Source organism: Orcinus orca, chromosome 5, assembly GCF_937001465.1.
Source record: "Orcinus orca chromosome 5, mOrcOrc1.1, whole genome shotgun sequence".
Classification (NCBI taxonomy): Eukaryota; Metazoa; Chordata; class Mammalia; order Artiodactyla; family Delphinidae; genus Orcinus; species Orcinus orca.
Genome location: NC_064563.1, coordinates 123,099,525 through 123,125,219, shown reverse-complemented (window position 1 = coordinate 123,125,219; position 25,695 = coordinate 123,099,525). Strand labels below are relative to the sequence as shown.

General features: G+C 40.3%; 1 protein-coding gene across 3 annotated transcripts in view; it reads right to left on the bottom strand.

Moving 5' to 3' along the window:
- The window catches only part of CXADR (CXADR Ig-like cell adhesion molecule), a 74,039-nt gene that overhangs the window by 16,242 nt on the left and 32,102 nt on the right, over positions 1-25,695 (bottom strand). Inside the window, exons 3-8 of one of the 3 annotated variants that reach the window (XM_033417978.2) lie at positions 20,126-20,330; positions 13,163-13,318; positions 11,874-11,996; positions 11,186-11,324; positions 8,305-8,488; positions 4,246-4,623 (exon numbers count right to left, since the gene is read on the bottom strand). In XM_033417978.2, the coding sequence (XP_033273869.1) occupies positions 4,612-4,623; positions 8,305-8,488; positions 11,186-11,324; positions 11,874-11,996; positions 13,163-13,318; positions 20,126-20,330 (819 nt within the window). In that variant the 3' untranslated portion in view covers positions 4,246-4,611. Of the gene's footprint in view, positions 1-4,245; positions 8,489-11,185; positions 11,325-11,873; positions 11,997-13,162; positions 13,319-20,125; positions 20,331-25,695 lie in introns of those variants that run through there. The other 2 variants (XM_012539287.3, XM_004264461.3) reach the window with 2 other exon arrangements.

Here is a 25,695-nt window from a genome sequence, read left to right as displayed (position 1 = left end):
AAGCTTTTGCACAGCAAAGAAAACCACTGACAAAACAAAAAGACATCCTACTAAATGGGAGAAACACTTGCAAACAGTAAGAAGAATAAGGAGTTAATATCCAAAATATATAAATAGTTCATACAACTCGATATCAAAAAGACAATCTGATTAAAAAATAGGCAGAAAACCTGAATAGGCACTTTTCCAAAGACATACGAATGGCCAAAAGTGCACATGAAAAAATGGTCATCACCAATCATCAGAAATGCAAATCACAACCAGAACATCTCTTCACACCTGTCAGAACGGCTATCATTGAAAAGTCTACAAATTAATGTTGAGGAGGATGTGGAGAAGAGGGAACCCTCTTGCACTGTTGGTGGGAGTGTAAATTGATGCAGCTACTATGGAGAACTCCTCAAAAGTATGGAGGCTCCTCAAAAAACTAAAAACAGAATTACCATATGATCCAGCAATTCCACTCCTGGGTATACAGCCAGAAAAAATGAAAACACTAATTTGAAAAGATAAATGTACCCCAATGTTCACAGTAGCACTCTTACAATAGCCAAGAAATGGAAGCAACCCAAGTGCCCATCAACAGATGATTGGATTAAGATGTGATATACATACATATATATATATATAGCATCTATATAACACACACACACACACACACACACACACACACACACACACATATATAATGGAATACTGCTCATCCATAAAAAAGAGTGAAATTCTGCCATTTGCAGCAAAGTGGATGGACCTAGAGAATATTATGCTTGGTGAGGTAAGTCAGAGGAAGACAAACACTGTATGATATCACTTATATGTGGAATCAAAAAATAATACAAATGAATGTATATGCAAAACAAAAACAGACTCACAAATATAGAAAGCAAACTTGTAGTTACCAGTGGAGAGAGGGACAACGGGAAGATAGGGGTATGGGATTGAGAGGTACCAACTACTATGTACAAAATAAGCTACGAGTATATATTGCACAGCACAGGGAAATATAGCCATTATTTTATAACAACTTTAAATGGAGTATAATCTATAAAAATATGAATCACTATGTTGTACACCTGAAACTAATATTGTAAATCAACTGACTACACTTCAATTAAAAAAAAAAAAAAAGGAACCAACCCTACCATCACCTTGATCTCAGACCTTCAGCCTCCAGAACTGTGAGACAGTAAATTTTTTTTTTTTTTTTTTTTGCGGTATGCGGGCCTCTCACTGTTGTGGCCTCTCACTGTTGTGGCCTCTCCCGTTGCGGAGCACAGGCTCCAGACGTGCAGGCTCAGCGGCGATGGCTCACTGGTCCAGCCACTCCACAGCATGCGGCATCTTCCCGGACCGGGGTACGAACCCGTCTCCCCTGCATCGGCAGGTGGACTCTCAACCACTGAGCCACCAAAGAAGCCCTGAATTTGTTTTTTAAACCACCCAATTTGTGGTACTTTGTTATGGTAATTATACACAGAATTAATTATAAATGACTAGTCTCTTCAGGAGACTAATCATTTTAAAAGACTTGAAAACAACTGACATTATGTCATTTTTTAAAAATTAAAATCTTCCAAGATATGGTGTTTTATCTATCAAAGCAGGTCTCCCTAAAAATTCTGAAATATTACTATATTCAAATTAGGCAATGATATCTAAGCATGTAAGTTTTTTGGCCTCACTAAAGGTGTACTCAAATATTTCTGAAAGTTTGTGAGGTCCAAGAAAAAACATTCTACCTACTAGTGACTTAGCATGGACACCAGTCGTCTACACAGGGTTTCCTAAACAATTCAGAGGTTCCCAAGTTTAGATGATTATTGAAATAACCTGGGAGAGAAACACTGATCTTACCCCAAACCTACTCAGAATCTCTGAGGAGGATTTTAGAAGCTTATTTCTTCAATGCTTCTCCACTTCTCTAGGTTTGCATAATAATTAGGTTTGTTTCTGTGTTGGGTCCTATTGAGTCAGGTCACCCAGTCTTTATTTGTGCAAGTTAACTTTTTAAGCCCTGTGCAGAATTTTCCCTTAACACCCATACACACTCACCCTTTTTCTCTTGATACTGCCTTCTTGGAAGAAAGCAGGCCCGTTGTCTTGCAGAACACATGACACACACTTGATAAATGCACACTTGCTCCTGATGCCCATAACGTCCCTTCTAAAAATTCATTCAGCATTTACTGAGCAATATGCAAGTCAGAGTTAGGAACTGGGGATAAAGGTGAATGAACCAGCTTCAAACTCATCAAGGAGGTCAATTAAGAATTAAATTAAGAATGTTAAACAATTAGAATGCAAAACGTTTTTGTGCCATAAAGACCCATACAATGTAGAGGGCCCAAATGCACCCCTAATTTAACTTGAGTGAGGGGCGGGGGTGAGAATAGGAAAAATGATTCCAAGGAGACAGAGTTTGGACTGACACCTGCAGGGCACTGGTCAGGTAAACAACGATGGGTTCCTCTCTGGCTGAGGAAATTGCATGTTCACAAAGGTATGAGACCACAGCCCCTTAGCTATGGAGTATGGCTATCACAAAGGTGCACCTAGAGGTGTGTAAAAAATAAACCACAGAGAAATAGAATGGTCATCAGAGACCTTCTGTGTCAGGTTAAGATGATCTGGTTTTTAATATGATCAGATTTACATTTTAAAACAACTAATCCACTGGGACTGTGGACAATGAATGACTTGGGGAAAGACAAGATCACGACTGCTTCTAGCACTTTGTTGAGGGCTGACATCAGGTTTTTCCCTCTGTAATTTCCTGTATCTCCTCCCACCTCTCTCATTCTCCATTAGAGTTAGAATTTCCTAGCTCAGCAGTGAAACGAGAAGCATACTGATCAAGCCCTTGATTAACTAGACTGAAATTTATTTCTCAGTTCTTCATTAACTTCAGAAATTCTTTTTCTGCAGTTACCTTAGGACAATTTTTTCTCCTATAAATAGTTATAAAATTTAGAAACATCATTTAAGTAACAAAACAACAAATCCCATTTGATTTATACTGCAGAAATATCAGCAAGAAATATTGAGCTGAATTCCTAGCACTGGCTTCCTGATCTTTTCAGCTGCCTTTACTGCATTTAGAAACTACATTTGTTTATGACATAGACTTAAAACCATTTTTTAATCAATATTTAACAACAGATTGTTTTATATTCAATTTTGACTCAATTTCAACAGTTTTGTCATTTGGTACTTAATTAACCAGAAATATGATCTGGCCTTTAGAACTTCATGATTAAAATATGATCTAAATTAAAGGCATTAAATTATACTTAGTAGTTTGTTAGCATATTTTATTGTAATCTTGATTCTTTGAAAATCTGTGTACCACTATCAGCATCCCAGCAAACAGGGACAAATGCAAAGAATTTTCATTATATCAATTCTATCTCTTTAAAATCCTCCAACATCCCCTGTGATGTAGGTATTTTTATCCCCATTTCAAGCACCAGGAAATCGAAGCTAAGTAAAGCATCTAGTAATAAGTGGTATTCAGATATGTCTGACTCCAAAGCCTATGCTCTTCTTTTAACCTCCGAGTAGAAAACTTCACATTAGTATAAACCACTGGTTCTCAACTAGGGGCAGTTTTGCCCCCCACCCCAGTGGCTATTTGGAAACACTGGAGACATTTTTGGTTGTCACATCTGGAGGAAGGAGGGCAAGAGCTACTGGCACCTAGTAGGTAAAGGCCAGCGATGCTACTAAACATCCTGCAATGCACAGGATGTCTCCCACAACCAAGAATCATCCATCCCAAAATGTTAAAAGTGCCAAGGTTGAGAAACTGTAGTGTAAACAAAATATTTCTCAAAATACCTTCTTACAAAAGCACTGCTAACCCCATCCTGTTTTTTTTTCTGAAATCAACACTTAGAGTCAATGAAAATAGCTTTAAAGTATAACTAGATGTGTGTATTTAATACATATAAGTACGCACATTTTTAATTCATCTGAAAAACTCTTGAATTTATGCTGTAAATTGTGACACGATAACTTTGGAGGTTTCAACCCCAGATACATTATGTTATTTACTGTCATATAGATGCACAGGACTGGAGAAATTTCTATAAATATGTTTGATATGTTTTCATTGATGTTATTGTTCTGATCTTTACTTTGTTTAATAAAAGATGCAAAGGAGAGGGGAGAAGGAAACCCTGGCTCAGAAAAGCAGGGAGGAAGAGTATAATGAAGCTTATGAAGCCACACCATGAGGCAGAAAACTACTTTCTTGATTTTATTTTTTTTAAAGGTACACAAGGTCACAAAACCAGAGCAAGTTTTTGGCTTTTTTTAAAACCAAATTTTGTTCTTACAAATGTCAAAATCTGCACCATTGGATATTTAAGCCAGAAACTTGAAATACAAAAAATCATTTTTGAAACTGACACTATCAATTCTCTACTTGCATATATGAAGTGTCAAAATATTACTTCTCAGTAGTATAAGTGTATTTGTCACAGAAATCCACAGTTAGGGATGAAAATCAGTGAATTGTGGTTCTCTTAACACTTGTGTCATTAAGTTAGTAGAAAACAGAGTTCTTTGGAGCTTTTAGTGTTCAGTGCCAAAACCAAATCCAACCGATATTCACACCACACTCTGAAATTACAAAATAGGGTATTTTATAAAACTGGATTTTAATGAACAGTGAGAAGCCAGATGTAGCCAATATTCGCTGGTGTTACCATCCATAAGATAAACAGAACCACAATTCATCAGTTTATTTATTATTCTTTCCTGCTTCTATTAGGTAGAATTTGTGCTCAGTTATAGACCATTTTAGTGTCAAATGAGTAAAAAAAATCTAACTACAGAACACGTTGCCTGTATTGCAAGAATATCCAAAGGCATTTGAAATATGAAAACTTGCCCAGAACATTTATACTACTAAACACAGGAATATTATAAAGATATATATACATATATATAATATATAATGTCACAAGCCACTAAAAAGTTAAAAGTATGCCAACATTTTCTACAAACTACTCCTTACATGACACATCAAAGCAGTAACCACAAAAAAATAAGGACTTTTTCTGTTCACACTGGAATAAGGCATCTGAAAGCCCTAAACACTGTGGAGATGGAACAAGATTAGAAAAAAAAACTTTAAACGTTCATATAACTTCAGATTTACATGCTGCACGCACACAGAAAGACAGAGAATAGTTAAGAAGCCAAACATTACAGAATTTGACATCCAACTTCATGCAGTGAGTTCTTTTCATATTTAATCAAAATGTTTATTTGCCCCTTCACTTGCTCCAAATTTCCAGAACTCAATCCTAAAAATTATCTTTTCAATAAAAACCAGGTATTAATTCATACCAATAATCTAATTGTGTTTCTTGAATTAACCTCCCCCTAAGACACAGTCTGTGTTTCCATTGTAACAACTTCCCGGCAGATAGCCCAAATTTAAAAAAGTAATTTGGCCCGTTTATCAATAAGGTTTTTGTTTTTGGCCTTCTAACAGGGAAGTATTAGTAAGGTTGCCATAAGAAAAAGAAACCTGTAATCTACATATGCAAAGCACAGAATTACGTCCTCTATGATATTTCTTTTGAAGTTATCCTGCATAACTCAGAAAGATGGTGTCAAGTCTCTTAGGTATAAAGTAGAATGGAAGAGTTTTGCTTTGAAGGTTCAGTGCCGTCCTTGACTGATGTTTGGCTACTAGTGGAAATGCTTGAATAACGATTTTTTGTTGACTTGCTTGATGATTACCAATAGTAATTCTAGAACAAATACTTGATCTCTAGTTCACCAGAAACTACCACTGAGAATTATTTAGGAAGTTATCAGTGCTATTTGACTTTTGGATTCACTGAAATTTACAATGAGTAGCTGGAGACATAAGCCTAAAACTGAGTTCTGTCCTCTAAACTCAACCACATCCAGTAGGTCTCTTCAGGTCACAACAGTAGTTTTTTTTCCAAGCTTGTTTCTCAGGCTGTAGCGGGTAATGACCCTGACCTGGAAGGAAGCATTTCTGGAAGAGATTCCGATTTACTTATAACCAAATCCTAGACTAACTATGAAGTCTAAGGAAAGGAAAGCCTTACATATGTCCACCTTTTGTAGTAATTTCTACTTAGATTGATAGCATAATTTTCATTATATGAAAACTGGGACTAGAAAGGACCAAAATTTTTATTAGTAATGTCTGTGCTCTGCTGTTTATTTTTATAATATCATAAATTTTATTCATATGAAACAGACCAGAGGCCTGGTATTCAAAAACAGTTATTATAAAATCAGAAACACAGTCAAAAGAGTGTAGGGGATGTTGAAATTTTAAAAACTTTATGAGTCACACAATCAGTTAACTTGCATCCAGAAAGATCAGAAAAGAGGCAAGACTGAAAGTATGAGGATAGAAAGGTATCACAGTGATGCATTTTTAGGAACAGTACCTTCACCTCTAAGCACCTTTCAGGCGATAGCTAGCTCATAGGCACCAGAAATTCATAATAAAAACTAAATTACCCAAAAGGCACAGATGAAAACGTTAACACAAGAGTAAAAGCAATATTATGTAATGTTAAAAACCTATTTTTAAAATGCTTCCAAATATGTAAAACTATACACGAATCCATTACACATTCAGCTTCAATTTACCATTAAAAAGTGTATACAATACTCTGCCTAAGAATAAATTCATGCCAACATTAATTTATAATGTAGCATTTACCACCACAGCACCCAAAGAGATGAAAAGAAACCAACTCCCTACTAAAATCTAGGGAAAAGGTATCAGAGCTAGTGAAGTAAGTTACTGCAGACCGTATTACTATAAAGAAACTGCTGGCTCATTCTACTCAATCCACACTCCCTCACAATCTTAAGGAAAGTACAATAAATTCACTTTCATCTACTAAAACAGTACTTAACACATTTGGCAGGTAGGAGTATTCCTTTTATTCCTTTTCATTTCTCTCTTTTTTTTTTCTTTTTTTTTCTTTTTTTTTAAGATTAAGTCACTTCCACAAAACTAAGACAAACTTTTCAAAGCTCAGCTTGATTTTCTGCAACTACACAAGACATGCTGGCCATACAATAGCAACTGTACATCCTCCCAAGTCTGAAACAGAATTGATAGAGGACACTTACTAGTTTAAAGTGTATTCTAAGTCTATGAAGAAAGTATCCTCCAGGAACTGCATTCAAGAGGGTAATTTAAGATTACATTTCTAGAACATATAATGTACAACACCATCACAAAAACAAAACACTGAACCAGGAAAAAAAAATTAAAATTTAGAACCAATAATTACGGAATTACAATCTGTAATTGTCAAATAATAAATGAGTTATAATTTTTTCTTTTTAGAAAAATATCACCTAAAGTTGAGGACGAGCATTTACTTGGGAATTGCAAAATACTACACTTCCTTGATAGCAGGTCACTGTTCTGAAGACCACCACAGGCCTCAGGGCATTGGAACATTAATCAACAAAATTCATCCTCACAACTGCACCACTAGTGTCATCGCTATATGTAGCTGACAGCAAATTTTCTAAATGAATCAGATAAATGCTCCTTTATTTTAGCATACAAAAGAGCTTACTACGTCCCTGCTGCCCACAGCAATCTAGCAATTAAATACTTAAGTCATTTCATATACAAGGTTTATGAATTACTCAGAACTAGTGACTTCTAGTAGTGTTTTCTAGTTATTAGAGACTCGTCAAACACATTTAGACTTTTCAAAGAAACAAAAACAAACATAAATCTACGTGAGTATTTTTGCCATGAATCTTTCTTTACCAATTTTGGCAGGGGGTGGGGGTCATAAATTAATTGAAAAAAGCAATATAAAAATAACAGAAATTATAAAGTACCACTTTCAGATGATTCAAGTATCAACTTGGTATGCATGTAAGTTCACCAATTTATTTCTTCACCTATGATTTCATATTCAAAGTGCCACAGCTGACTTAAGTATTGATAGTCAGAAACCTATAAAGTCAAGCTCTTAAAGGAAATATTATTTAGATGGTGAATTTGTCCTTAGAACTTTAATGCCTTTACTATTTCAATATAACCGAACAAAACTTTTTGAAGTATTATTCTTACAGTTTTTGGTTAACTTTATATATATATATATATATGTTTTTTTTGAGGCTGGTAGCAAAAATTAAAACAGGTGTTCACATCTCAAGAGGAGAGCACAGATGAAGGGTACAGAGGCTCTATACTATGGACCCGTCCTTGCTCTGTGCTGGAATCATCACGGGCACCGCTCCCATCCTACTGAGATTAGGGGCAGCTACCTTAGCAGTTGGGAGCGTCGCACTCTGAGGATCGCGCTCGAAGTCTTCGCTTGGCACTTGGTTATACTGAGTCTTGGAATACCCTTCCATGTTGGAAGGGGACATGGATCCCAGGGATGAATGATTGCTGCCGAGGTAGCTTCTGGCAGTGGACGTACGGCTCTTTGGAGGAGGCACGTCTTCCCTAGAAATAAAGATCCCAATACACGTTCAAAGAACAAATTTCTAAAAACCTACAATATGTAAGCTATGAATCATGGGTAGGGAAGAGCCTCTATTTAAGCATTAAGTACATAAAATCGTGTGTGACACACAAAAAACAAGCACAATAAGGCATAATGTCATAACTGTGTATCTGTGCCAAATTTGTCATTTACAGTTTCTATCTTCACAATGAAATGTGTTTTTTACAAAAATGTGCTATTCTATAATGCTGTCTTGCAAAGAACAAACTTCAAATATTTTCATATTCTAGTATCACTGATCAAGATAACCTGGTTACAGTCATGTAACACTCTATAGTCAATAAAGCCCTAACACCTGCAGATATTTCTACCAAAAAAAGAACAAGACAAAATATCCTTTTTATTATGAAAGTTACTCATCTAAGACTTTAGCTGAAAACTTAGCAGACTGAAGTTTGCAAAAACTGAGAATTAGGCATACGAATTTTCACACTAAGCACTGACATAGAATATATATCTGAGTTACTTCTGTGCATTTAAAAAATAAAAGTGCCCAGACCCACCAAATGTCAATTTTCTGGGTGTTACTTTGGTCATATGTTATTTTTACAAGTTCTATAATCCAATGTGTACTTCTAGTTAAGATCTACTGGTTTAGAATATTTAAAAAATAAAAGAAAATCACATTACCCATAGTTCTATTAACTACCTATGTCACTTGATACAATCAGATCTTTAAAAAAGAAAAACCCAGGGCTTCCCTGGTGGCGCAGTGGTTGAGAGTCCGCCTGCCGATGCAGGGGACGCGGGTTCGTGCCCCGGTCCGGGAAGATCCCACATGCCGCGGAGCGGCTGGGCCCATGAGCCATGGCCGCTGAGCCTGCGCGTCCGGAGCCTGTGCTCCGCAACGGGAGAGGCCGCAACGGTGAGAGGCCCGCGTACTGCAAAAAAATAAATAAATAAATAACAATCCCATGCTCTGTAGATTAGCTGTATAGAGAAATCAAACCTTAACATCTCCATTTTCTTTTTTTTTTTCTTTGTGGTACGCGGGCCTCTCACCGTTGCGGCCTCTCCCGTTGCGGAGCACAGGCTCCGGACGCGCAGGCTCAGCGGCCATGGCTCATGGGCCCAGCCGCTCCGCGGCATGTGGGATCTTCCCGGACCGGGGCACGAACCCGCGTCCCCTGCATCGGCAGGCGGACTCTCAACCACTGCGCCACCAGGGAAGCCCAACAGCTCCATTTTTTGAAAACTTTATGCCTGTACTTTTTTTCCTTTCACATCTTTATTGGAGTATAATTGTTTTACAACGTTATGTTAGTTTCTGCTGTACAACAAAGGGAATCAGCTATATGTATACATATATCCCCATATCCTCTTCCTCTTGAGCCTCCCTCCCACTCTCCCTGTCCCACCCATCTAGGTGGTCACAAAGCTTTCAGCTGATCTCCCTGTGCCATGCAGCTGTTTCCTACTAGCTATCTTGTATTTGGTAGTGTATATATGCCCATGCTACTCTCTCACTTCCTCTCAGCTTACCCTTCCCCCTCCGTGTCCTCAAGTCCATTCTCTACATCTGCGTCTTTATTCCTGTCCTGCCCCTAGGTTCATCAGAACCTTTTGTTGTTGTTGTTCCACATATATGTGCTAGCATACAGTATTTGTTTTTCTCTTTCTGACTTACTTCACTCTGTATGACAGACTCTAGGTCCATCCACCTCACTACAAATAACTCAATTTCGTTTCTTTTTATGGCTGAGTAATATTCCGTTGTATACATGTGCCACATCTTCTTTATCCATCCATCTGTTGATGGACACTTAGGTTGCTTCCATGTCCTGGCTATTGTAAAGAGAGCTGCAATTAATATTTTGGTACATGACTCCTTTTGAATTATGGTTTGGTACATGACTCCTTTTGAATTATGGTTTTCTCAGGGTATATCCCCAGTAGTGGGATTGCTGGGTCATATGATAGTTCTATTTTTAGTTTTTTAAGGACTCTCCATACTGTTCTCCATAGTGGCTATATCAATTTACATTCCCACCAGCAGTGCAAGAGGGTTCCCTTTTCTCCACACCCTCTCCAGCATTTATTGTTTATAGGTTTTTTTTGATGATGGCCATTCTGACCAGTGTGAGGTGATACCTCATTGTGGTTTTGATTTGCATTTCTCTAATGATTTGTAATGTTGAGCATCTTTTCATGTGTTTCTTGGCCATCTGTATGTCTTTGGAGAAATGTCTATTTAGGTCTTCCGCCTATTTCTGGATTGGGCTGTTTGTTTTTTTGATATTGAGCTGCATGAGCTGTTTGTATATTTTGGAGATTAATCTTTTGTTAGTTGCTTCATTTGCAAATATTTTCTACCATACTGAGGGTTGTCTTTTCATCTTGTTTATGGTTTCCTTTGCTGTTTCATGCCTGTACTTTATTGGGAGAAGGTAGACAGTCTTGAGAAAAGCATTTTGCAATGGTTCTTAATGTAGAGCCCAAAACGAGGAGGAGGGCACAGTGTAGGTTGGTTGGCTCCACACACTTGAAATAAGTAAAAGCTTTCAAATATGTTGAGGGGAAGAGCTATAGCTTTCATCCAATTCTCATAGGGGCAAATGCTTCAGATGGTTAAGAGAATTAATGCTTTAGTGACATAATAGAGTATACATCAGTCAACTCCTGTGTCACTTAATTACCTGATATCATGATGAACTTCCTTTTCGTATTTTTCTTCTCTGCGCTTTTTATGACAGCAAAAGATGATAAGACCAATGAGGACTAGTGCAAGCAAAGTTCCTATAACAGCTCCTGCAATTGTCCCAGCTCTATTTGAAGCTAGAATAAAATGTTAATAAGAAAATAATTAATATTAAAAAAAGCAAAACAAACAAACAAAAAAACTTCCATCTAGTCATTTTGAAGGTAAGGATACACAATGACATTGATTTCATCGCATATACAAATTAGTTAGCTTTTTTCCTGGTCTAGGGGAAAATCCACTAAAAGAACTTTCTTCTGAACTGTGTAAGCTATTTCAAGGATAAAAGAATGAAACCACTCTAGGGGATTTTAATATTCACAGCTATCTTGGTTGGCATATAAGAATGTTCTAAAAAGCTTGTCGTCACTGACATTGGCTAAATATGGTACAAGAGTCAATTTGACAACTCTTGCCTCTTTAATGTCACTACAATAATAAAGAAGGTTTTATTAATAAAATGTAGTACTTTTTTTCTTTCCATGACTTAGAAAAGCTAGCAACCAAGCCACAGGGTGCTTTGCTCAAAGTTAGCATCCCCTTGCCCTTAATACCCACACTCACTGATGGAACCAAAGGAGGCTGTATAAAGATAACACTATCAGAGCAGAAAGAAGATAACTTACGAGGAACAACATCCAGGCGTAGCAGGCATTGATCAGAGCCCACTCTGTTTTTGACTGTACAACTGTATGTCCCAGAGTATTCGGTAGTGGCATTTTTTACAGATATAACAGGTGAAGTCATTTCTATGAGAAGAAAGGGGGTAAGGGAGCAAAACCCATTCTTATAGTAACATATTGCTGAGTTTTTAGTAAAAGCAAACTCTACTTGGTTGACAATCCAGGTAAAAGTGAGACAAACTGAAGCTACATACAGAACAAACTTGGCAAGACACGTGCATGTCTCCGGGATGCAAACGACTGTGCCTCTAGTTCATTTATGTCAAAGCCAAGGTAATCATGACCCCTTCAGCCAGGCACAGAGAGTCTCTGCTGAAGCAGAGCCACGTTGACTATAAAAAACATTCTGTGCCACAAAGGCTCTTAGGTGCAGCAGTAAGATTTACAAAATGTATGTCATCCCCCCAGACAGAAGAAACATGAAAGAAAGTGAGAGGGGGTCGTATTGTTCAGCCTCTTAGTTTGAAAAACAGAGGTGGAGAGAGATCCTGCTTAAAAGCGGGGTGGGGTGGGAGGGAGGAGGGTGGAGCATGGTAACCAGTTTGAATAACAGGTTAATTATAACATACAGATGAATAATCAGATTTAACCAATTTGAATCTTGTTGGTTAGTCACAGCTGTTGTTTTGTTGTTTTAACAGACATGATGGTTAAATAACCGTATCTTCAACATGAACCCAGGCAAAACACTCAAGATCCAACTCTTGCTATAACTTAACCACTAATTTATGATAATGAACAGTTTCCATCAATATTACCATCAATTAAAAAATATACAACAGGGGCTTCCCTGGTGGCACAGTGGTTGAGAGTCCGCCTGCCGATGCAGGGGACACGGGTTTGTGCCCCGGTCCGAAGACATGCCGCGGAGCGGCTGCGCCCGTGAGCCATGGCCGCTGAGCCTGCGCGTCCGGAGCCTGTGCTCCGCAACGGGAGAGGCCACAACAGTGAGAGGCCCGCCTACCGCAAAAAAAAAAAAAAAAAAATATACAACAAAGAAACCAATTATAATATCCTAAATGGTGATCATTATAAAAATATCTCTTCACTTATACTACATGACACCAAGTTGTCATTATAAAACACTGACTAATTCCCACAGAATCCTGATTGCTCTGTCTAGAAAAGGGAAGGTATCTGGGGATTAAAAAATATACACTTACATGCACAAACCCTGCTAGACTTAAGTCTAAATCAATGGCACACGATTCAAAGTGCATAATCAGCAGTACCTGGTAACCATGAGGTTGGCAGTTTCTGTGAGTTGGACAATTTTTGCCATTCATATCGTAATGGGAGTGAACCTTCTTTCGGTTCACATTTTAGTTTAAAGTCACTTCCAATTTCTTCTGATCCATCAATGTAACATCTTGTACCTGAAGGCTTAACTGAGAAAAGAAAATAAGTTATAACTTTATACAAGAGAACGGAATGTGTGTTTCTAATGATTACTTAAACACACAGCATGTCACACAACCACTAACTCAATAGCAGGGGGTCCTGGGTTCAGAGTGGACAAGACTGAAAGACTACAATAGGTTGCCAACGCCAGTTTACTCAGCTTGATCCAGCACAAAACAGGCAAGAATGAGCTCAGGCAAGCAGCAGCATCAAGCACAAGGCCAGGCAGCATCTCAGGTGCGGCTCTGCGCCCCTCCATCCCATGGGGCACATATGAAAAAAGCAAGGATGATGCGGGCTGGGCTACTTCAGACCCAAGGAAGCTTCTTCCCCCCACCCCCCATTCCCAACCTATTCTTCTACTTGGAGCGTGACGTGTAGCCCTCTGGGAGTATATGCATTGTCACAACCCTCTCTGTGTGCCGTTAACCCAACAATTGGGGGTTGACGATAAATTATGCTGATAGGAGGGACAATTCACTTAGTACAGGAAGGACCAATTATTTTCCACATTTACAGCGATCCAAAACCACCCAGAGAGCAGTGTTATAAAAAGGCAGATCTGAGGTTATATTCCAGGTCTAACTCCATTATGTGAAACCCACCTGAACACTAGGTTAACACCCTGGCAGTTCAGACTCTCTTGCTGAACTGCATTAAGGCATAATACACATACAATAAAATGAACACATTTTAATCATGCGAGCTGATCACTTTCAACACTAAGCACCACTCCAATCCTCTCCCAAGCAATTTCCCTCAAGCTGACTACAGTTGATCTCACTGCACAAACGGGTCCCAGACAGCCGCTGATCAGATTTCTATTGCTATAGATTAGTTCTGCTGCTTCGTGAGTCCTATAAATGGAAAAATACAGTATGCGCTTTTGCTTCTTTTATTCATCGTAAGGCTTTTTTATGACTGATCCAATTGATCTATGTTGTTGTATATATATATATATATCAGTGGTCTGTTCTTTCTTACTACCGAGTTGTATCCCATTGCTTGTTCATTCAGGTATTGATGCACACTGTTTCCTGTCTTGGGGCTACTGTTAAAGCCTAATTAGCTAAACTGGCCAGGAGCAGGTGTGAAGTCTGTGGAAATCAGACTGACTGGCGAGGAGGTGCTATGAGGAGCTGGGACAAGGGAGAGAGGGATTCTGAAGGTTCTGAGAAGAGTCTTCTAGAGGCAGAGATCAGTTCTGAATCTGATGCCATTTCTGAGGCAGGATTAGGAGAAGCAGGGATTAAACTGGAGACGAGGGTCATTTAGCAACCTGAGTACCCCCAGTAAAGGATGAGTAGCGCAAAGCGGGTCTGGGGGCAGCAATGAGGAGACAGCAGTAGGCTATAGTTTCCCAGCATCCCACGACCTTGGAGAGCAACATTCCCCATAAACCCTGTACCTGGCTCTATTTGCATCTCTCTTCCCAACCTGATAAATGGCAGGACTGCTTTTCTTCTGTTTTTCTGATTTTCATTCTTTCAAGTCCTGAGTGGGCTTTTATTCTTTCATTACTAAGAATAAATGTGAATGGGTTTTACAGTTTGGCACTACGTGAACAGTTTGAACAACACTGCTTGTAAATAGTGGTATATGTTTTCCTTTTTCATACCAGGTAAGTAAATGTTTATCTCTATAAGAAAGTGTCAAACTGTTTTCCAAATCTGGCTGACACGGTCTGTCAAACGCAGTGGGGCATCTTTACCTAAGGTTTGTCAATCATGATCTCACTTCACACATTTCCTGGTAATTCTTAAATTTAATTGGATTTCTCCCCTTTGTTACTACTTATACTTTTTAGTAAGGATCAACAGATGCATTTAACTGCGTTGTTGACTTTCCTAAGCAAATCTCTTTCTTTTGCAGACTGATCAGTTGCCCTGGACATTACATCAACTGGACTTTTGAATCAGTTTTGCGCATTATCTCATCCTCTGAGTCTTCAACAAAATGAGCCTTGTTCTCCATTTCTTCAACCTACCAATAAATCCTTTATTACACAAACTAGCAGTAGGTGAGATACTGAAGCAATGCTTTGGACATCAAACTTCTATTGGTACTACAGCGTTCTAACCCTAACCCTTCTTCTTTTCTACTGAAAAATGTCCCCTCCCCAGACATATCCAATAACAGGCAGTTGTTTAAAGTGGCTGCTCAGGAAATCACGTCCCACTGAGTTTGAGATTTCAACACACTCTATGCACAGCAGAACGAGATTTTTACCAGCACTGGTTCTGAGCGGTGCTTAGGACCGGCTGCCTGCTTTCCACTGGGTGGAGAAAGTGCAAGTCTTTTACATGCCAGCCCCAGCATTACAAAGCCAGGAAGACAAACTGCTAATCCACGGCACTTAGCTGAATTGAAAGAAAGATGAAACCACAAAAGGAACAAAAATAAAGTCTCACCCACTAAGGTTTCTTTGGTCTGGGGCTCCAGGATATCTAGCTATTGTCCTCAGAACATGTGCCACCATGATCATTAGCAGAGCTAATAAAAAGTCATTCTCAGTTAAGGGTACATGGCCGTCAACTCGTATTCGGTCAGCGTCCCACCGATTTAGCAATGCTGTGCTCCATCTATGTATTGTATCATCATCCCTCCATGCTAGTGGCTCACTGCCTTAGTCTATAGGAAACACTCTAAATCTCTATTTGGGACAGAATATGCTTTGATCATCATGTCATCCATATAGGAATATTTTTGCTTAGTTCAAAATACCTTGACTCCTGGCAAAATCCGTGCATAGATGGTAAAAATCAATGGTCAAAAGTTTGAGGAGAAACAAGATATTTGCATAGTCTCAAAGTGGTTCCCCCACTGGGATTTTTTTTTTTTAAAAAACATCTTTACTGGAGTATAATTGCTTTACAATGTTGTGTTAGTTTCTGTGGTAGAACAAAGTGAATCAGCTATATGTATACATATATCCCATATCTCTTCCCTCTTGCGTCTCCCTCCCACCCTCCCTATCTCACAGCTCTAGGTGGTCACAAAGCACCGAGCTGATCTCCCTGTGCTATGCAGCTGCTTCCCACTAGCTATCTATTTTACATTCGGTAGTGTATATATGTCCATGTTACTCTCTCACTTCGTCCCAGCTCACCCTTCCCCCTCCCCGTGTCCTCAAGTCCATTCTCTATGCGTCTTTATTCCTGTCCTATCCCTAGGTTCATCAGAACCATTTCTCTTTTTTTTTAGATTCCATATATATGTGTTAGCATACGGTATGTTTTTCTCTTTATGAGTTACTTCACTCTGTATGACAGTCCCTAGGTCCATCCACCTCATACAAATAACTCAATTTCGTTTCTTTTTATGGCCAAGTAATATTCCACTGTATATATGTGCCACATTTTCTTTATCCATTCATCTGTTGATGGACACTTAGGTTGCTTCCATGTCCTGGCTATTGTAAATAGTGCTGCAATGAACCCTGTGGTACATGACTCTTTTTGAATTATGGTTTTCTCAGGGTATATATATGCCCAGTAGTGGGATTGCTGGGTCGTATGGTGGTTCTATTTTTAGTTTTCTAAGGAACCTCCATACTGTTCTCCATAGTGGTTGTATCAATTTACATTCCCACCAACATGCGATTATTTTTTAATCCCAGAGGGAAAAGTAGTAATTTTTTTTTAAAGTAGTAATTTTATAGCAGAGAAACCTATCAGATAAAACTGAAACCAAGTGATCATGGTTAACAATAGACAGGACATCATGTGCCCCCTGACATTAACTGGAGACTACAGATGTCAATGCAGCAGGGATCTTAGATTTGACCCCAGCACAAAAACGCATTAACAGGAAGCTGTGGAATTCAAATTAGGCCTGTAGTTTAGTTAATATTATTGTCCCAACATTAATCTCTTGCTTTCGGTAGTTGTACTATGCTTTTATAAAATGTTAACATTAGGAAAAATTAGGTTATGGGTATACTCTCAGGAACTTTCTGGTATTTTTGCAACTTTTCTATAAAACTAAAATTATTTCAGAATAAAAAGTTGAAAAAAAAATCCCAGTGTTGATTGAGTCCCCACACATGCTGTTGCCACGTGTTCTTGTGATGTGGGTGCAGTCTGAGCGCACCATATACACACACGAAGGAAAGTTAACCTGTGCGTGCTCTCCTCTGCAAAACAACCCAGTCTATTTATACCGAAAGGTCTCAATAATAGGCTTTTTCAGAGTTCTCAGGGAAGGTGCTGGTAATGTGTGGTCACCATATTAACCCTCTGTCAATTCCCTTTGTTATCATCACCCCGTCCAGTTTCTTTCCTGAGTTGCATCCACATATACGTCTGGTGTATCTGAAAGAGCAGGGTGGGCCTCAGCAATGGAGCGAGGGATAGCAACGTACCACCCCTCACACCGAGGCAGCTAACGGTCCACACGGCACCCACGGCTCACCGAACGAGCTTTCATTACTCCGTGAACACCATGGTGGCGTCTTCAGGTTTCCCACAAACGAATCAAAGTATCAGGCAGAGCCTCTGACAGTGAACCAAGCAAGAGCTCCACTGGACTGCCATTCAGTCTGGTCCCTAGAGGGGACTTTATTTAATCTTTCCTCCAGATTGTCTAAGCAGAATTTTCAGAAAAAAGTGAGCAAATTAGGCTTCTGTCCAGCTCTCACTTTCAAGAGAAACTTCTAATGTTTTCTGTCACAGTGGTCATGACTCACCTGGAAACATGGAAGAGATAAAGAAATTCTCCTCTGGCTCTGAGACAGCCTCGCCAGGTCAGAGGATTAGTCATCCCCACTTCCCTTCAGCAACCACCGCCCCCATCCTCCCCTACCCCACATTTTAATCCCTCTCTCCCTCCCTGATTTGACTTCAGGGTTTGCTTGGCCACGGTGATGCCCCACGGAGCTAACAAAAGGAGTTACTGTCTCAATGCTTCCCACAGATCTAGGCTGAGGAATAAGATGTGAGGGGTGTGAGGTTTAATGTAAAAGGCCATCCCTCCTGCCCAACAGCCATGGCTGCTGCCTCAGCGTGCCCGGCCAGAGCCTGTTCCTAAGGGATCTCTCTCTTTCCCTCTCACACACACTCACACACACACACTCACACACACAGTGCCCGTCCACACCTCTTCCGGGAACATGTGCCAATCGCATTCCTCCCAGTGTACCTGTCCCCCTCAGACAGGGATTTCACAATAAATAATTCTGATAAATATGTATAGTCTGCTTGGTACAGCATGAACTAGTTAAATTTTCATATATATCCTAACTCAATGCTTCCTGGAGAGCAGTGCTTAAAGAAGATATACTCAGGGTTATAATTCCAGGTATGCCTGGGCTAAGAGTTCAGACAAATTATTAAACTTTACCTGCTTTCATATTTATAAAAAAGAAAGGCAACTCCATGTTCACTGAATGTAGACACAAAAGGCTAGAATTTCCAATGTTACCATATTCCTTTTTCTGGTTCCTTGTTCAGGTTCACTTGCTTTCATATCACAGACATATTCTGAATGAGCTCCATTTAGCATGGAGTGCCCTTTACCAGGACCCCCTTGTGTGCCCCCTTCAGTGATGTCGCCAGAAGACTGCCTTACCAACCAAGACAACCCCTGGAGTTGCCATTGGGGTGCAAAGAAATCCGCATTCTTATTCCTAATCTCTACCTGCTCTGATATTCATTCTTTAGAAAAGTATGCTACTCAGGATGAGTCTGGAACCCAACAGACTTAAGCTCTCTGCTCAGTTTCTAAAACAAAAGGAACGAAAGGTAGAAGTTGAGGTGGGGGCGGGGGGCCGGCGGGGGAACTGTCCAGATTAGTTATTTCCAGGAGTATGGCAGGTGATTCCAGCAACCAGCATTTCCTACATAAAGTGGGTGCCCAAGTGTCCCCCAAACCTGGCACCTTAGGTCGCAGGGGAATTTACTGTCACTGAATAGTGATAGACAGTTGAGATTTTCTACATGGCAGCCATTGTACTTTTGGGTAAAGCCTACCACGATAAGATTTTAGAAGTATATTTATGAATGGTACCTTTCAGAGTTTCTCAGTTTGCAGCGGTAAAGAGTGCTTGTGCATGACCACAGAATCTAGAGGAGGATAACAAACTCTGTGGGCCTTGACTGTTTATAAAGCAGTTTATATATATCTCCTTCTAAACTATCCTGGAGAGCTGCATCTTAGTGGCCACCTGTCTAATCTCCTCACTTTAAGGATGAAAAACAGTGATGCTCATGGAGGTTAAAGGACTATCTAAGGTCTAAAGGCCTTACACCAATTCAATATTCCAGCTACCATGTTCCATCTCCTCTGTTCTAAATACTCCAATTATTCATCATAGAAACCTCATTTATTCTTTGGGAAATGCAGTTCGAAAAAGCTTAAGGCACACGTCACAATTGTGAGCTGAATAAGACTGCAAAGAGATTTAATGATAATTATTTTTATGTTTCGAAAATATAGGCTGAGGCCCAGGAAATGAAGAGGTTCTATTTAATTCTCAGGGCAAAGCTGAGAACAATGGGAAAAGCCTGGATCCCCTAACTCCTGCTTTAGCGTTCTTCTCCCATATCACAGAACTCCTTCGTTTACTTTCAAATGCTTTCATGAACTTCACAAAGAAGTTGGTCGCTTATTTTTCCTACCCAAAGGAAAAACAAAAAGGTAGCTTTATGTTTTATGCTATTAGAGGACATTAGAATTATGTCAAGTATTTAAAATTATTACTCTAAAAACCTAAGCTTTGTCTCACATAAATGCTGCTACTATAGTACTGTGACCACTCACCCTGTTACTAAGTAACATTATTACAAATAACTTACCAAGAACTGTCAGCTGAATCTTCTTATTTCCAACACCGGGAGCTTTTTTCACTTTGCACTGGTATGTGCCAATATCTGACAACTGTAAATTTGTTACATTTATTGATGCATCACCAGATTTGAGATCAGTACTTGTAAAATGTACTCGTCCCTTGAGATCTTGATAGTAGTCGTCATAAATTTTGTCTCCAGAATATAAAATAATCTAAAAGAAAGCCAAGATAAGACAAGGAAAAAACAAACAAGCAAGCAAACTCTCTGTCTCATTAAAGGAGCTCTGGATACACCATGGTACTGTAGGATCCAAAAAAAGAATAAGAACACGGTATCATGAGGAATCTACAAGTATTCAAATCACAGGTTAAGAAAACAGAGAGAAACCACAATACGATCCCTAAGTATGGTCACACACTGTCATTGTAAGTGGGGAAACCAAGACCGCCACATGATGAAGTAATGTAGCCCTCTATCAGAGAGCCATTCGGTGCGACTCCACAAGAGCATGGATTTGTGAATTCTGATACACTATTTTCAGCTGCCTCAGAGGATGCAGTATGCCAATCAACTGTATAAAATCAGGTACAAACCACCACTACTGCCCAAAAGGGGCTTATGATAATTTACCCGTGGAACTTAAAAACAAAAAAAGACATTTTTTGTCTTAATAGACTAAGTTGGAGGCACTCGAAGGTTCCAGACTCTAATAGATAAAATAATAAAATAAACCTGTTAAGATGTGTGTGCCCAGCCAGGTTAACAGGACCTTCCAATTAATCTGTGACTAAGAGCAAAGACCTTTCCTAATTCCACTAAGTTTTCTGAACCACTGTTATAGGCTTTGATGGAAATAACTAAAGGCTAGATTTAGAGGGAAAATAAGTTCTGCTAAACTTGACTTGGAAGATAACTGATAATAGTCATCTCTAACTATCACTAAAATTAATTGAACACACTTTATAATTTTTCATTCGCTAATAAAATCCTTCATTCTGGCCATCTGAGACCCAAGAGCCAAAGAGCAGTGGTACCAAAGTCAAATAATAATCAGAAAAGACAACTACAGTCTACATCCTGCAAATAATTTTTTATCTGAGATGTTTATTATGAACAATAAGATCAGAATCAGTGCCATCTGTAGGAATTTCTCCAGGACACAGACTTGGGTTCTTCTATTATCACCTCCCCTACCATGATGACCCCACCCCCAATTCACTAAAGATCTTTTGCTTGTATAAAGTGTCTGCACTGCAGACACACTCAATACCGGTTTGCTAAGCAGTCTAATGGTCCACAGCTGACTTACTCTGTAAAACAAGCCATCACTTTGTTTGTTCCATCTTCTCCCCACACCCAATTGAGAACAGCAACACTGAGAACTCCTCGAATGAGACAGTGTCTCTTCCTCTATATTAAACTGTGGACTCTCCTGAGCCACAAAGTTCAGTCCCTCATTTTGCTACACACACGCTTCAGTAGTCTTTCAAGGAGGGCCTGACAAATAAAATGTGTCTCCAACTGTCAGTCATTTTTGTAAACTAACTCAATGTTTTCCCATGAAAACAGTCTTATAAACAGTAGTTAAGAAACCGGGAAGTAACCTTTACCAGGCAATTTTGATTCCTCTTTACAACCCAGCAGCGATGGAGACACTATCCAAATTTAACCTTTAACCTGAGGAAAGCAGGGGCAGTCACAGACCTTCTCTCCCAAAGTCACACAGCTGAGATGCAAACCAGATCCATTTGGCCTGCCACTGTATACTGACTGACTTTATAAACATTTCTTTATGACTTACAGGCTTACGAAATGCTAATGCATATTGTATTTCAGAGAATTCTTACCACAACCCCGAGGCAGGTGTACTTGGTCCTATTTTACACATGAGGAAACAGAGGAGGCAGTACACATTAGTGCAGAGGATAATCAAATGCGGGCTGGGGGGTGGCGGGCAGGGCAGGGTCAGAGAGACTGGGGTTCAGACCCCCAGCTGTGTCTGTTGCCAGCGCCGTGACCCCGGGCATGTTCCTTCAAATCCCTGGGCCTCACTTCCCTCCTCCTCACAGGAAATGATCCTCATTCCGGGATGCTGTTTTAAGGCTTAAAAATAAGTATATATAATTAAAGTATATAAAACGCTGCCCAGCACACAGTAAGTGCACAGTACATGGTAACTGTTTGCTGACTAAAGAGATCACACAGGGAATGATGGAAATTCCTCCAGCCCAGTCCCCCACGCACTGCCTGCTAGCTTAAAAATATTAAAATAAGGATTTGGCGAGCATTATAATGTAGCTGAAATTCTATGTAAGCATCCTCTTCTGCATCAATCTCTCCCTAGGCCCTTCTTTCTTTTGGTCTTCCTTTACTGTGTTTTAGGTTAGAGGCTAGGCTTTGCCAAATTTGCCAGAATTGCCCAGAAATGGACACTTCAACCCAGTTCCTAGTTTCACACGTGTCTCACAAGTCCTGCAGGCAGTAAGGTTGGGCCTCCCACTCAGCACAGAAGTCCTTGTCTCCTTACATGAATAGAAATGCAAGGCTATAGGGCACGCTGGACTTCTTGGTCTCGAGACGTACCTGGTCACAGAGCTTCACCCGTGAGTCTTAAGCCAGAAGCATTTATGACCTGTGCTCTTCATTCATGCATCTTAACCACGGAACCAGAGTCCTGGACTCTAAAGGGGGATGGGCACTGCACTGGCGAGGGAGTCTGGGGTGTGTAGGACCTCAGGTAGAAGCTTGCACTCAGGGTGCTGGCACTGCCATGGAAAGCGGAGAGGGGATGGGGCTCCCCTGGTGGCGCAGTGGTTGAGAGTCTGCCTGCCAATGCAGGGGACACGGGTTTGTGCCCTGGTGCGGGAAGATCCCACATGCCGCGGAGCGGCTGGGCCCGTGAGCCACGGCCGCTGAGCCTGCGCATCCGGAGCCTGTGCTCCGCAACGGGAGAGGCCGCAACAGTGAGAGGCCCGCATACCGCAAAAAAAAAAAAAAAAAAAAATGAGAGAGAGGGGATGAAGAGCAAGATGAAAGGGGACAGGGTATCTGGGCTGAGTATACAGGATGGTCAGGCTCAACTTATTTTGCTTAGGGGGAGAGAAGGAAGTTCTAGTACCAGAATCAGGGCAGAGATATATCCTTGGAGGGGGTGGCCCTAGACATTTACAACTTGGGAAAGCACCTTAATTTTTTTCTTCACAAATACATCATGGACAGACTGCTTGTATTTGCCAAAAATAGTTAACTACCTAACTGCACTGATTCAGCCATTAAACGGCTGGATAACCCCTTCTTTAATATGGACCATAAGTAAAAATTTCCCTTCCAAATATATTATATATAATATTCCTCCAAATACTCGAACTTCTTTTTCTCTCCCTGGTTTAATATAATTTATTAACACTGATTTTTTTTAAATTAAACATATCAGGCAAAGCTAATATGAGGCACTCTAAATTAGTGGAATATTCTGGTACCATTAAAAGGCAAAGCGTGGGCTTCCCTGGTGGCGCAGTGGTTGAGAGTCCGCCTGCCAATGCAGGGGACACTGGTTCGTGCCCCGGTCCGGGAGGATCCCACATGCCATGGAGCGGCTGGGCCCGTGAGCCATGGCCGCTGAGCCTGCGCGTCCGGAGCCTGTGCTCTGCAATGGGAAAGGCCACAACAGTGAGAGGCCCACGTACCAAAAAAAAAAAAAAAAAAAAAAGGCAAAGCGTGATATGTGTATTTGGAGATGAGGTTGAAATCGTGCCCCAAAGGGTTAACAGAAACTGGTGACTAACAGGAATTCTTGAGCTTGTCTTAGAGAACAGCACATAAAAGCACGGCTTGTTCAAAACCCCTCCACTTGTACCCTACCTTCTCTGACCCAGCTCACCTTAATTATTTTTTAACTCCTTAACCACCTTTATAGACAATGCTGATGTATGGGTCACACAGTGATGGGGGGGCTTAAGTTGTTTTCCAGGAACTGGGAGTTGGCTTCTGTCCAGTTCAAGCCGGCTAAGGTTGGTTGGGACCACCGACCCTAAAACTGAGTCTGGGCAGGTGTCCATTGAATGGCCTTTTGACGTCAGAGGGCTGAAAACTCCACCTTCAATCATGCTAAGTGTCCCCATTTCTGAACATGAATCTCAAGAAAAAGCATGTAACTAAGCTATATCTGCACAGAACACTGATGACCTCACCTTTTCCTAACTCCAAACACCTTTCCCCATGCCTAAGACCACCCTGCTTCTTTATCTCATAAATATGTCAAGCCCCTTGCCTTCAGGGAGGCAGATCTGAGATTTGTTCTGTCTCCTCACTTGGCTGCCTTGCGAGTAACTCTTTCTCAGCTGCAAACTTTGGCATCTCAGCTCTTGTCTTTCAGCATTTGTCTTGCTGCAAGTCAGGCAAAGGAACCTGGTTTAATAACAAGGTTATTGGGCAATTTTTCTCCTTTGTGCTACTTTTGGCTTTTCAAGTTTTCTACATTAGACTCTTATTAATTTGTAATTAGAAAAAATTCTATAATAATACAGTCATCCCGGGGCTTCCCTGGTGGCACAGTGGTTAAGAATCCGCCTGCCAATGCAGGGGACACGGGTTCGAGCCCTGGTCCGGGAAGATCCCACATGCCGCGGAGCAACTAAGCCCGCGCACCACAACTGCTAAGCCTGAGCTCTAGAGCCCGCGAACCACCACTACTGAAGCCCGCGTGCCTGGAGCCCGTGCTCCACAACAAGAGAAGCCACCACAATGAGAAGCCCGCACGCCACAACGAAGAGTAGCCCCCGCTCGCTGCAACTAGAGAAAGCCCGCATGCAGCAACAAAGACCCAATGCAGCCAAAAATAAATTAAAATGAATAAATTAAAAAAAAGAAACTAGATCTTAATTATAAAAAAATTTAAAATAAAAAAATAATAATACAGACATTCCTCCGTACCCCCGGTGGGGGTGGGGATGGGGGTGGTCCAGGACCTCCTTCCCCCTCCCCTCCTCACATGCCAAAATCCGCAGATGCTCAGGCCCCTCATACAAGATCGCGTACTTACGAGATGATTTAAAGTATATGCACCCTCCCATATACTTTAACTCATCTCTAGATTACCAACAATACCTAATACAATGTAAATGCTATGTAAATTGTTGCTGGCATGTGGGAAATTCAAGTTTTGCTTTCTGGAAGTTTCTGGATTTTTTTTTTCCCGAATATTTTCAATCCATGAGTGGTTGAATCCACAGATGGGGAACCCACAGATATGAAGGGCCAACTGCTGTTTTGATTTTTAAGGAATTCAATGTATAGGATATTTAACTTGCAAAAATATGGAAAGCAGACTGTAATAATACGTACGTTCATTACACTGTTAGACTTGACCCTTACACTGGTAATGGAATCCTTGTGTGAAATGTAAAAATTCAATTCTACCTAACCTTTCACAAAGCCTAGTTTACCAGGCATCCCCTAACACGTTATGCACATTCCTGCTGCACTGTCATACCCACTCCATATACGCCTCCCCTGCTCCCTGGCTCACATATACTTCCAAGTCCAGATTTTCAGGACGTTCCCAAGTTCCTCTCCTT